Genomic DNA, 13,187 nt, shown 5'->3' on the forward strand with positions numbered 1-13,187 from the left:
CTGCCAGGGTTTTCTTGTCAAAATGAATAACACTGTATTGTCGCAACTGCGTCGGATGCTGTTCCCTGTTTTTGACAGATTCGGGCGGATTCGTTTGGTATTATTTTTGGTAGATTCCACGAGCTTTGCAGATGCTGACGCGGGAAATAGGTAGAGTAGCAAACATATGGTCAATAGAAAGAAAACGCCCGCAAGTCAACATTGCAAGACCGATTGTCGTTAAGGGTTAGGGCTTATCGTGAATAAACGGCGTCGCCGCGGTAAGGCAAAAGTATATTATTGCCCTAGGGTAACAATCTGGGACACGCGTGCTGTAGATTACATAGTATCTGATTTTGTTGGTCTTGTCATGCTCCCCAGGAGCTTGTTTTCGGGAACTCCTTGCATGTGTCAGTCCAACGGTCTCATGCACCCCTTGGAAACCAGGGAGGCAAAACACCGCGGTAAAGGACAGATCAATCTCAACCGTACCGTAGGTAGACAGTGTGTGTCAGGTTCCACAGCTACTCCGGAAATAAATGACTACTCTACGGATTAAAGGTGCAAAGAACCATGGGCTAATCTAAATTTTCATAATGCCGTCAGCAACCCCATCATATACGAAAAGGTGTCAGTATCTCAAACAGTACCAAGAGCACGTAGGACAGCCGGGGCCAGCTCGGGTTTGGCACCATGTCTGCTCGCTAATCAAGAAACAGCGCAAGAATTGCGGGGGAATGCAAGAACTTTTTGCCTCCCAGTCAAACTTTTCGTGGGGCTAGACGGGCGGCCTAACCGGGAGGTTGCCAGGGAGGCGAAGAAGTTCCGTTGGTAAAATCACAGGGAAAATTTTGTTTGGGCATTTTCCAAGGGGAAAATTTTTTCTTTTGCGCCCCTCGATCTCCGGGGGCGGGCAGTGTAATCCCGCAGTGCGGCTTCACCGCCTTGAGCCAAATCTGGCTAATGGTGCCTTGATAAGAGCCAGATCCATGTCGGGTTCGACTCAAAAAGCGCAACCTGCGGTGGAGGGGCAATAAGGCGCCCCACTAAAAAGTTTTTTGAGAAATCTGTGGCATTTTCAAGTCGGGCTCCCTCTCTTAAAAGGCGACTGTCCTCTCCCTGACCCCTCCAAATCTGTCTGGCTTGACCTTTTTCTCGCAATCTCCCCTCTGTCATTTTCTTCTTTTCTTTTCCTCGTTTGGTTCCTCTCAGTAGGATACACAGATTGCAGGTTCATCACTACTTCCGTCGTGAAGTTGCTATTCTGCCTGGTTCGTGTTGGGACTCTCCTCTCCAAGAGACCAACGCCGACATCTACAGTCGACCTCTTCGGTGCTACAATAGAGCAGAACTGATCTTCGACCCTCCATCGAAGTTCTCTTCCGCGGGCTCCGGTGACGACTATCTTTTTCTTGATACCCACGATAGACGATTGGACGGTTTATTGATAGACCTCCCAATAACACGACAAACCCCCACCATCACCTCCGACTCCTTATCATAATACCTACAAAATGTCTTCCAAGGAAAACGCCCAGTCCCTCAAGGTTTTGGACGAGCTCATGCAGAAGCTCACCATCTCCAAGGAGGCTGACGCTATCAAGGAGTCTTCCAATGCTCTCGCCACTTTCCTGAACGGTCGCATTGAGGACTGCGACACTCCCACCAAGTAAGCAAACATCCCACCAAGCATTTCCCCTCCAGCCCAAAAATTCGCCCCCCCCCCCCCCCCCCCACTATCGCACTTTGTGGCCAGGGGTTTGTCGCATAGGGCAGCCGAAAATACCCATTCCCCTGGAAAGAAGAAAAAAGAAAATCGCTACGCGGGGCGAACAGGCCCCCTGTGGCGTTTTTGATTGGTTGTGACGCGCTTGAGCGGCGACCCTGCGGCGCCGACCCGCTGCAACATCCACCTTTCTTACCCCTCCAAAAAATCTGCACACAAGTTGTCTTGGTTTAGTAGATCTTGGCGCTGACCCTATTGCTCTATGCAGGACCATCGAGAACCTCAAGAAGCAGCTCGGCAACAAGAAGGATGCCGCGGTTCGCGAGAAGGCTCTTTGCGCCATCCAGGCCATCGCCCAACACTCCAATGTCTCGCCTCACGTCGAGCCATTCTTGGTTGTCCTTCTGCCCAGCGTGTTCGCCGCTGCCGGCGACAAGATCACCTCTGTCAAGAACGCAGCACTTGCTGCCGCTTCTGCCATTGCTGAGGCAATCAACCCCAACGCCGTCAAGGCCACCCTTCCTCACCTGATTGAGTCCCTCCAGAACGCCCAGAAGTGGCCCGAAAAGATTGCTGTTCTCGACTTCATCGAGACTCTTGTCAGGACCGCCCCCGCCCAGACTGCCCTTCGTGTCCCCGACCTCATCCCCGTCGTTGGCGATGCTATGTGGGACACCAAGAAGGAGGTCAAGGAGCATGCCTACAAGATCATGGAGAAGATTTGCAGCTTGATTGTCAACAGGGATATCGAGCGCTTCATTCCTGAGCTCATCAAGTGTATCGCCAAGCCCGAGAACGTCCCCGAGACCGTCCACCTGTTGGGTGCCACCACTTTCGTCACGGAGGTCACTGAGCCCACCCTGGCCCTGATGGTTCCTCTTCTGGAGCGTGGTCTTCAGGAGCGTGAAACTGCCATCAAGCGTAAGGCAGCTGTCATCGTCGACAACATGTGCAAGCTTGTCGACGACCCCAACATCGTCGCTGCCTTCCTTCCCCGCCTCATGCCCAACCTGCAGAAGAACTTCGAGAACATGGCCGACCCCGAGGCTCGTGAGAAGACCAAGCAGGGTCTTGACACTCTTACCCGCGTCGGTAACGTTGTTGACGGCAAGATCCCCGAGCGCCGCAACGACGGTGACGTTGCTACCGTTGCCGCCCACGTCCGTGACGCTCTTTCCAGCGAGAAGGACGCTAAGGCTGAGAAGTTCGCTCCCGTCATTGAGTACATTGCCGCTGTTGGTGGTCAGCTCGTCGACGAGAAGGAGGTTGATGCCCCTGCCTGGGCTACTGCCCTCAAGCCTTACGTCAGCGTCATTGTTGGCGATGCCAAGGCCGACAGCGTTGTCGAGACTCTCCGCAAGAAGGCTTCCCCCGGCCTTGCTGATGCCGAGGAGGAGGAGGCTGACGACGAGGAGGGTGAGGACCTGTGCAACTGCACGTTCTCGCTCGCCTACGGTGCCAAGATTCTTCTCAACCAGACCCATCTCCGTCTCAAGCGTGGCCAGCGTTACGGTCTTTGCGGCCCCAACGGTTCCGGAAAGTCCACCCTCATGCGCGCCATCAACAACGAGCAGGTCGAGGGTTTCCCCAAGCAGAGCGAGGTCAAGACCGTCTTCGTCGAGCACGACCTTGACTCTGCTGACACTGAGATGACCACCATCGACTGGACCATGAAGAAGCTGGAGGAGGCCAAGGTCTCGGTTACCCGCGAGGACGTCGTCAAGCGCCTCAACGAGTTCGGTTTCACCGACTCCATGGTTTCTGGTGAGATCACCGCTCTTTCCGGTGGTTGGAAGATGAAGCTGGCTCTGTGCCGTGCCGTCTTCGAGGCTCCTGATATTCTGTTGCTCGACGAGCCCACCAACCACTTGGACGTGAAGAACGTCAAGTGGCTTGAGGAGTACCTCCAGAACTCCCCTTGCACCTCCATCATCGTGTCGCACGACTCCAGCTTCCTCGACAACGTCTGCCAGCACATCGTTCACTACGAGCGTTTCAAGCTCAAGCGTTACCGTGGTAACCTGAAGGAGTTCGTCAAGAAGTGCCCCTCGGCCAAGTCTTACTACGAGCTCGGTGCCTCTGAGATGGAGTTCACCTTCCCCGAGCCCGGTTTCCTCGAGGGTGTCAAGACCAAGGCCAAGGCCATTCTCCGTGCCACCAAGATGGACTTCCAGTACCCTGGTACCTCCAAGCCCCAGATCAGCGACATCACCTTCCAGTGCTCTCTTGGTTCCCGTATTGCCGTCATTGGTCCCAACGGTGCCGGAAAGTCTACTCTCATCAACGTCCTGACTGGTGAGCTTATCCCCACTGCTGGTGAGATCTACCAGCACGAGAACATCCGTATCGCCTACATCAAGCAGCACGCTTTCGCCCACATCGACAACCACTTGGACAGCACTCCTTCCGAGTACATCCAGTGGCGTTTCCAGACTGGTGAGGACCGTGAGACCATGGACCGTGCCAACAAGATCATCACCGAGGAGGACGAGAAGGCCATGGACAAGGTCTTCAAGGTCGACGGTACCCAACGCCGCGTCATCGGCATCAACGCCCGTAGAAAGTTCAAGAACTCGTACGAGTACGAGTGCACGTTCGCTCTGGGTGAGAACATTGGCATGAAGAACGAGCGCTGGGTCCCCATGATGTCGGCAGACAACGCCTGGCTCCCTCGTTCGGAGCTGCTCGCTTCCCACCAGAAGATGGTTGCCGAGGTCGACATGAAGGAGGCTCTTGCCTCTGGTCAGTTCCGTCCTCTGGTCCGTAAGGAGATTGAGAGCCACTGCGCCAACTTTGGTCTCGACGCCGAGCTGGTTTCTCACTCGCGCATGCGTGGTCTGTCTGGTGGACAGCGTGTCAAGGTCGTCCTTGCCGCCTGCTCGTGGCAGCGTCCTCACTTGATCGTTCTTGATGAGCCTACCAACTACTTGGACCGTGACTCTCTCGGTGCCCTGTCCAAGGCGCTCAAGAAGTTCGAGGGTGGTGTCATCATCATTACTCACTCGTCTGAGTTCACCAAGGACCTGACTGAGGAGGTCTGGGCTGTCGTTGACGGCAAGATGACGCCTTCCGGCCACAACTGGGTGCAGGGCCAGGGCTCTGGTCCCCGCCTCAAGGCCGACGACGGCGAGGAGGAGGAGAAGTTCGATGCCATGGGCAACAAGATTGTCAGCACCAAGAAGGCCAAGAAGCTTACCAGCGCCGAGGCCCGTAAGAAGAAGAAGGAGCGTATGGCCAGGAGGAAGCGTGGTGAGGAGGTTTTCAGCGACGAGGACGAGTAAACTTGTCAAGTTCATAACCTTTTTCACGGGCCATTGGCTTTGATCTTTTTCACGATGTTACTGCTTCATGTTACGACTTTGCGGGCTGCATAAAATCATTCGGGTTTCCTTTGTCGGTGTCTTTTTCTGCAGGGCCAAACTAATACCCCCTGCTTCTCCTTTTTTTTTCTATGTCGCTGTCGACAGACAGACACCGCGGACCATTAATTCGATCTCCCCTGGCCTGCCTTTTGGTGGATTTTGTTGAATTGACGAGGGTATGGGAACGAGTGGACAGCGCCTGTTTGCTCTACGGGGACTGGAGACCCCCATGGAGATGTACAAATGGGCGAGGGTCATTGTTTCTATGGATTTGGAATTCAGCAAGCGGTCTACTTCCGGGAAGGACTGGAGATGCCACATATAAAGGCTTTTGTCTGGGAGATGTTCAGATAGATAGATACGAACCTGGCAGATCAAAAATGGGATAGAAATCTTTGTTCATTTGAGCAGTCTACGTGTTGGTGTGAATGTTGCAGTCCTATTGTCGATTAGAGGGAGTTGGTGGTAACTCTATGCCTCGTATGTACAAGAATTTGCCACTGTAGATGGGTGCTAAGGTATGTACCTCAGGTACCTAAGGCACCTAACTAGGTAGATGGGTGCTAAGGTATGTACCTCAGGTACCTAAGGCACCTAACTAGGTAGGTAGGTACTTAGGTAGGTAGCTACAGTACCATTAGCAACACGATTGGGGAATTTGCTTGTTTCGACCACTGGATGGAGAAACAGGATAGATATCTACACCTTACCTAGGTACTTACCTAGGTAGGTAGGTAGGTCTGTACATCTACTTTTTCTGGGTCGATATAACTTTTCTTTCTTTTTTTCTTTTTCAGTCCTTCTCGGTATCATGCGCATCAGTCGCAAAGCTTATCGGGAGGGTTGCGCCCAAATTTGATTTGTGCATCACACAGGCGAACTATATGCTGGGCGGCAGTCCCAGCAACCCCATAGTCATAGACCCTACTCCCACAGATCACAGGCGTGGGGTGAAGAACAGTAATTGCTCCATTCGCCACAAGGTGACCAACCACCTTTTCCACATGCAATGTTTTGTTTAGAGTGTGAACCTTGCCTGCCACCCCGGCAACCTGGTCACTTGACATACATCTTTGCAGTACTAGGCCCCAAACACGGTTTACTCTTGCGTCTTATTCTAGCTATGACTTCCCCGGAAACAAGATGTGGTGCGCTTCCCTTGTTTTATTTTGCTGCCATCCACCCGCCCTTCGTTATAATGCTTGCACGAGCTACGGGAGAAGCTCAGTCGAGATCCATCCAGATCATTGTTGTCTCCAATGATCTTAACAACCGCTCCTAGCTAAGGAGGTACCCAAGGTATGTAGGTAGGTAGGTACCTAGGTAGGCCAGAAGATGTTGGCGGTTTGGAATCCTTTTCCACATGCACAGGAAGCCACGCAACTACCACGGGGGCTGGAAAGTTTGGAAATGTAGCTATTTAGGGGGTAGTTAAGTTTACTCGAACACGAGGCATATGCAGATGGTTGCTGCGTTGTATCTATCGACCCCATTAGACAAACTTAAACATGGTGTCATATAAAAGAGCGGGCACACACCTTATCCTGTCGTCCTCGGTTCTCTACTCTCTCCCAAATCATTTCTCTCCTCGTCGGTTGACATTCATTATCTTAGTCTTCAAAAACTGCCAGGGTCTCTGTTTCCCTTGCAAACCCACACGAGGATCGCACTCGACTTCCCGAGTAAGATATTATCTTTGAAGTCACTAAGCTGGTGGCTAGCAGCTTTCCATCAAGGAATGTCCACTGGCAAACTTGGCAAAAACCAAGCATTGTTCTGTGGACGACAGCAAATCACATAGATCTGTCATATTCTATATATCGTCACTCGATATCAGCAATTATTTCTTTGGGCATTCAGCCAAGTCAAGCACGTCTTTGCAGTTCAGCAGGAAGCAATAGACGTCTTGGAAAGAGCAGCCCAGCTTAATCAGGGAAAAAATGTCAAACATACAGCAAGAAGACACGAAGCCCACAGTCGCGGCTGGCGAGGGGGCAGCCGCAACTGCATACATGAGCAGACTTTTGAGCATGGCCTTGCAAGTGGCCAACTTTTCCAACACGAACCGACCATGGCGCCTCTACGACCTGAGCCACCCCATCAACAACCCAGAGCTCATGTCTCTGTGTCAACTACAGAGGCTTCACCCACGAGAGACCCTCATGGTGCATCCGATCAAATGGAAGAACATCCACCTCGACATCCTGCGGTGCGTCTTCTACCCGGACGACTCTCCCCTACAAGCCTTCGCCCCAGACTACGCCATTACGAACGAGGCGATGTCGTGTGCGTGCCACCTGCAGGCACTCCTTAGTCCCGTTTCCACCAGGCGGGACAAGATGGCCGCGGTGACGGCCTTGTTCACCGGGCTTACGGATTCTTCTTCGGAGGTGGGCTTCACCAGCGACTTGCATCTCGCCTATGACCACGTCCATTCGCCGCTGCCCCTTGCCTTTGCGTCCACTATGGGGATGCTCACAATCCCCGATGGCGGCTACAAGGCCGTTTCGGACGGCGAACTGCCCCACGCCTGCGTCCTCGGCCACCTGGCAAAGGGCACGCACACGCACCTGGCCAACCTGGCGTACGTGGACCTGGGATCCGTCATGGCGAAGCGGCGGCAGTGGCGACTCAAGCACATTGCCAGGACCTGGGCCGATCAGGCCAGAGACCCCTTTATCGTCGCGACCATCATCGGGCTTGCGCAGAGGGTCGATCGGGAGAGCGGCAGACTGCCGGTCCGGGAGGCAAACGGACGCGTCTACGAGGACCTCCACGACGCCAGGACCTGGTCGCTGGCGAGCATCATGCTGGCAGAGGGGGAGGGGGATGAAAAGTCGGACCGCGAGGTCGCGCAGGCGCTACTGCAGGCGAGGTTCGTCTGCCTGCTGTATCAAGTGGCGCGTGCACGGAGCCTCACGGTCGTGCCGGGCCCGGCGGGAGGGTTCCTGCCGCAGGTGCGCGAGCCCACCACCGAGGCCGAGGTGATGGCCGGCGTCGTCAACTGCGCCCGCTACGTCGTGGCGGGGGGCCATGTCGGCGAGGATATGCTGCGCGGGTTGGATGCGCTCAAGGCGGTGATGAGGCTCGGGCGCGCTGGGCCAGTCGGGCGGTATCGATGCGTCTGCTTGGCGTCGAGCCCCACGGACGGGGACAACTTTCTCGTCTACTCGGCTGCCGTTTCAACTGCATTTTTGGACCGGCTGGAAAAACCGCATGAGCCGCCGCGGGTGGATGTGCAGAGTGGGTTGGAGATTCGGGTTGGCCTGTTTCCGTTGAGGCCTCTTGAGACTTTGCCGAGTCGGCTCGAGGTTTTGCTTCGGCTCCTTGGGTCGCCTGTGGATGCAGAAAGCGTGTAAGGGAGAGGCACTTGGCGCATCACCAGACTTTGCTTTGACTAGCAACTGTCAGGCCCAAAGACTGATCAAACAGACTGTCAAATAATCCAAGTTTACAAAAGGACCTGCATAGAACAACAGTGTACTATATTCTTTTGACTGTTCTCGACTTCAACCCTTTGAGGAATTGAGCACTACGCAAAATCATTTCCATTGCTTTGGAAATGTTTGAGCTTGAGAACCTCTATTCGACCCAGCCTACAGGAAAAGAAAAAAGAGCGAAAATAACAGAGACATTTTACCTGAGAGCTCCCCAGAGTTCTTGGGCTTGTTGAGACTGATGAGGGACTGGTATGCAACTTTGACGGGAAAGGGAGACAATTGAGGTATAGCGTGAATCCAAATTCGCAACCCTTTGTAGTGCCTCATTACTTCTTTCTTCAAGGGCGCATCGAGGAAACAAAGCATTTATTAATAGCACGGAGATGTACAGCCTACCCCTAGTCGCCGGGCACTATCTTGGAGGTATTGAATAGCCAAAGATTCAAGTTACCTGTGTGCCGGGATTGGGAATGCGGTCGGTATTGCCGGTGACCCGGCACATTGTATAGTAGGTCAACTCTGTAAAAGGCACCTCCTTGAGATAAAATTTTCCAACTAAAGACTTGGACTCTCACTCAAATGACTGACTAGCATGTTGTGCTATGATCACAACGCGAATTCCTGCATGTTCCTTTTTTTCGGTAATGATATTGTACTTTGGATTAAAATCCAGGGTCCTGGCTTGATGAGGGTCCCAAAAAGAGTCTATGCGCGCTCTGACCTGCGAAGCAATTTATGCTGGAATGCACAAGGTTGTTGGATCGAAAGAATGGAAAACGTCAGAAGAATTGACAGTTGCAACAACTGGTGAGGTTATATTTGTTTGTAGCCGCATCCTCTGTTTTCGAACCTGTGTCTCGAGCCTCTTCAATCAAACTTTGCTGTCCATTTTTTTTCTTTTTCTTTTTTACACTTTGTCTTTGTGCTCACTTCTCTTCCTTCTATGATACTTGCACACTACAAAAAATGCACTTCTCCATCCCATTCCAGCTCGCCCTCGTCACGGGCCTGAGCCCCCTGGCGCTTGCCGCTGTCCTGGTTGACCACGGCGAAAACAGCCCTGGGCTTGTGGCTCGAGACTCCCCTCGTGGGAATGCCGCTCCCAGTGGTCTCGGAGCCGATGCTCCGGCCTGCGCCGGTCGGAACACGGACAAGAAGCACCGCCTTGTCGCCCGCGGTAACGGGGGATGTTGGGGAGGCGGCAGTCCAAGACCGGTTCAGGGGCGTTTCGGGGAGAGACGTCCGAGTGAGGATGATTGGCCGGATCCAATCGATACGGACTATTCTCGGGGATCAATGTCAGTCAACGATTCTCCGCAAGCGATGTCAGTCAGCCATTCTCAGGAATCAATGTCAATCCACTACCCGCACTCTTCGTCTTCGGTGGAATCGAGCCCGAAGAAAATCGATTCACATTCTAGCAAGGATCCAAAAAATGGCTTTATCGCCGGCGGTAACGGGGGACATTCGGGAAACAAGCAACCGAAAGAAGATCAAGTTTACTCACCTCGATCTCACGAGATCAACGACCGCGGTTGGCCAACATCAGCTTACTTTCAATGGGATTATACACCGCCAGCGAGCCCGAAGAAGAGCGATTCTCATTCGAGCAAGGATCCAGAGAATCGCCATGTCACCCGTGCTATCAGTGGTGGCTCTACGAAATCCAAGACTTGGTCTGCCTAGATTCTACAGCGTGCAAACATATGCCTGGGAAACAGCCGCTTCTGTTTCCTCACGGCTCCCAGAATGTGAGACATGAAGAAAATGATGTAATTTTTCACTTCTTTTTTTTTCTTTTTTTTTTTTTTACTTTTTATCCCATCTCTATTCTTCCGTTTCCTCAGTTGTCCTTTTTGTATTTTTTCTCCGTTGCCCCTTGTCTGTTTGACTGCTTTTGGTATCCCGCTCTCATCCTTTTGCTTGCTTCCTTTTTATGGTTGTATTGCTAATCCTGTTTGGAACCCGTATTCTTCCGGTCTTTTTGTACTTGGTTCGCTTTACATTATAATTTATCTGAGTTGGTTACTTTGCGCTGATAGCTATGCTGCACGACGAACGAAACAATATAGCTTGATCAGGTTCTCTGATAACTTTTCAGGCTTAGGGAAATCATGTTTCCGAACAAATCACCGCTACGTTGCGACATAAGCCTGAATTGCATATTTTTTTAAAGTTAGCAACCTCTCCTACAACCGTGAAGCAGGGCTACAGGCGGCAGCCAAGGCCCAGCCAGGCGCCCGGATTTGGATTTGTGTGGACAGCACCTCGGTTATTTGGGGTCTTAGAGGCGACGCGCCGCGTTCGTCCCAATGGGCCTTTCTGGAGTTCCATAACCTTGTCGATCTACTCCGAAAACAAGGTACCGAGGTTCGGGTCCGTTGGTGCCCTGGGCACCAGGGAATCCCGGGAAACGACCGGGCTGACGAGCTGGCCAAGGCCGGCTCCGCCGGACCGCCGGACCCAGACCCGAGGGCTCAGCAAACCACGTATAGCGGTGCCGGCACGGTCCTCAGAGCCATTCTTTCGAACATAGAGAAGGACTGGTGGCGTAAAGAACTCTGTGAACGGTCCCCCGCATATAGGGAATGGAAATTCCAATACACACCGAGAAAGGAGCCCGAGGAACTGCGTTTGCCAAGACCCCTACTGGGCCATTATTTGGCCATGAGGACCGGCCACGGCGATTTCAAAGCCTACCATGACCGTTTCAACCACCAGGATGCAAACACCTCGTGTGCCTGGTGCTGGAAACGGACCTCCCCTAAACACCCGGTGCACTGCCGCTATTCGCGGGCGGTGTGGAAAAACTGGCCGTGGCTTAATAACGAGCGGCCGGTCGGGCCGCCAGACCGCGCCCAACGCCGCAAATTCTTCCAGACAAGCCTCGGGCAACCGAAAAGCTTTGAGGCGTTTTCGATAGCCACCAACTACTTCAGCGCCCGCCCCAGAGCGGCCCGCCAGCGCCCCGCGCGCCACGAACGCACTTTACGCCTAGGGACACCGATCGTAAACGACTCGAACTCAGACGAGGAATAGACTTACTGCCTTTTCACCCACACTTCACGGCACAAGCCGTCAGACGAACCCTCCGTGCACCTTAGGCACGGGGTCGCGTCAGTGAACTATCCCCCTAAGCAGGACCGGGCCCGAACCCGGTCAGGCACGATCCGCCTCTGCCCTCCTTGTTTTCCCCCTGTGTAAATAAAGAAGATAGAACGCGCGCCGAGATACCCCTCGGGAGGTTGCTAACGGCCGGCTAACAAGCCGGGCCGAGCCCGGCGTTAAATAATACTACTACTACTACTACTACTAACGTTGCGTACCCCCTGTTCGGCACCCCCCCCTGTTCGGCACCCTGAAAATCTAACAACGAAATGCCTACTTTTATAAACTGATTTAAATATAAAATTATCAACGGACAAAAATACAATCGTTTTCACGCTTCTCCGGTTCATTAACCTCTTCTTCATCAGCTAAAGGTTCCAAATTTTCTATATCATTTTCCTGCAATCCAATAATGTTCTGTTTGTTAACCAAAAGCTCGTTTGGATCCGGAACCACCCTCCTCCTTTTAACCGGCCGTATTGCCTCCAGTTGTGCTTCCAATAAGCTGATTTTTTGCTGGGCGCTAGCCAAAAGGGTATCTTTGGCTTCGAAGCTTTTTTGGACTTTTGCAAATAAAAGACGTGAAGTAGCGTTGGTTTTGTTGGATTGGGAAAGTTTTTGCAGTTGAAGTCGGATATCTCGGGTCGTTTTAGGGGTTTTCCAAATAAGTAAAGACGGGTCGTTAATTTTTTGGGCTGGGCTTTCCGGTGTTTTATCCCTTTGCAAACCGTTGTTTTTATCTTTTATAACGTTGGCGTTGCTATTTTCTAACAAAAAAGGGCTTAAAAGTGGTTTAACCAAGTTTACCGGCCATAACCCCGTTGTACGCCAACCAGATTGAATGGTTTTTGCTATAAATGCTTTTAATCTGGCTTTTCGATAACAAAGTAGGAAATTTCGTTTTCCAATAACTGTTGAACAGCAAAATTGGCTAACAAATCCAAGTTGACGTCGATAAGCTTCCTTTAACGGCCCAAAAACCGATAAATCCAACGGTTGAAGAACGTGTGACGAATGAGGGGGTAAATATAGGAGTTGAATATTGTTTTGCAAGCAAAGAAGCATAAATTCGTCCGTTATATGTGATCCATGGCCATCCAGAACTAATAACCGCTTTTCAGGGGTTAAAGGTTGGGTATACGGAATAAACACCTTTTTTAACCATTCGATACCTGTTTCATTATTTGTCCACCCGTTTTCGGTTGCATGAAATTGCCAGGTATCGAAAGGACTTAAATCAGCTGGAAACCATTGTTGCTGTACGTTTTTCCCCTTAAATATAACGAGGGGAGGTATAACAGCCCCCGTAGCTGATACACATTCGATTATGCTCGTCCAACCCCGCGTTCCAGGCTCTTTTCGCTGTAATGGCCGGATTTTATTACGCCCTAACACCAGGCCATTAGATCCTTTGCCTTCCATTATACCTGTTTCGTCCATATTCCAACGGTTGGCCGGTTTTATAGTATCGACAACGGGATTTTTCAAATAGGACCACCAAGATTTAATTACCTCGGTTGTAGCCCCATTAACCCGGGCATTTTCTATTCGCCGGGGTCTTTGGGTTTTCAA

At 52.0% G+C, this 13,187-nt stretch overlaps 3 protein-coding genes across 3 annotated transcripts; 2 read left to right on the top strand and 1 right to left on the bottom strand.

Moving 5' to 3' along the window:
* The first annotated feature begins 1,107 nt into the window (after positions 1-1,107).
* MGG_14971 (elongation factor 3) lies at positions 1,108-5,469 on the top strand. Its single transcript, XM_003720124.1, has 2 exons — positions 1,108-1,648; positions 1,974-5,469. Exons 1-2 carry the CDS (start codon positions 1,494-1,496, stop codon positions 4,984-4,986), a joined length of 3,168 nt encoding a protein of 1,055 aa, XP_003720172.1. The 5' UTR covers positions 1,108-1,493; the 3' UTR covers positions 4,987-5,469.
* A 1,538-nt stretch (positions 5,470-7,007) lies between these two features.
* MGG_09431 (uncharacterized protein) lies at positions 7,008-8,426 on the top strand (the record flags this gene model as incomplete). Its single annotated transcript, XM_003720125.1, has 1 exon — positions 7,008-8,426. The coding sequence occupies one exon, from the start codon at positions 7,008-7,010 to the stop codon at positions 8,424-8,426; it is 1,419 nt and encodes a 472-aa protein (XP_003720173.1).
* Positions 8,427-9,464: 1,038 nt separating this feature from the next.
* MGG_17780 (uncharacterized protein) lies at positions 9,465-10,139 on the bottom strand (the record flags this gene model as incomplete). The annotated part of the gene is made up of 2 exons (XM_003720126.1): positions 9,465-9,787; positions 10,079-10,139. 2 exons carry the CDS (start codon positions 10,137-10,139, stop codon positions 9,465-9,467), a joined length of 384 nt encoding a protein of 127 aa, XP_003720174.1.
* Between the last annotated feature and the right edge of the window lie 3,048 nt (positions 10,140-13,187).

Source organism: Pyricularia oryzae, chromosome 6 (assembly GCF_000002495.2).
Source record: "Pyricularia oryzae 70-15 chromosome 6, whole genome shotgun sequence".
Classification (NCBI taxonomy): domain Eukaryota; kingdom Fungi; phylum Ascomycota; class Sordariomycetes; order Magnaporthales; family Pyriculariaceae; genus Pyricularia; species Pyricularia oryzae.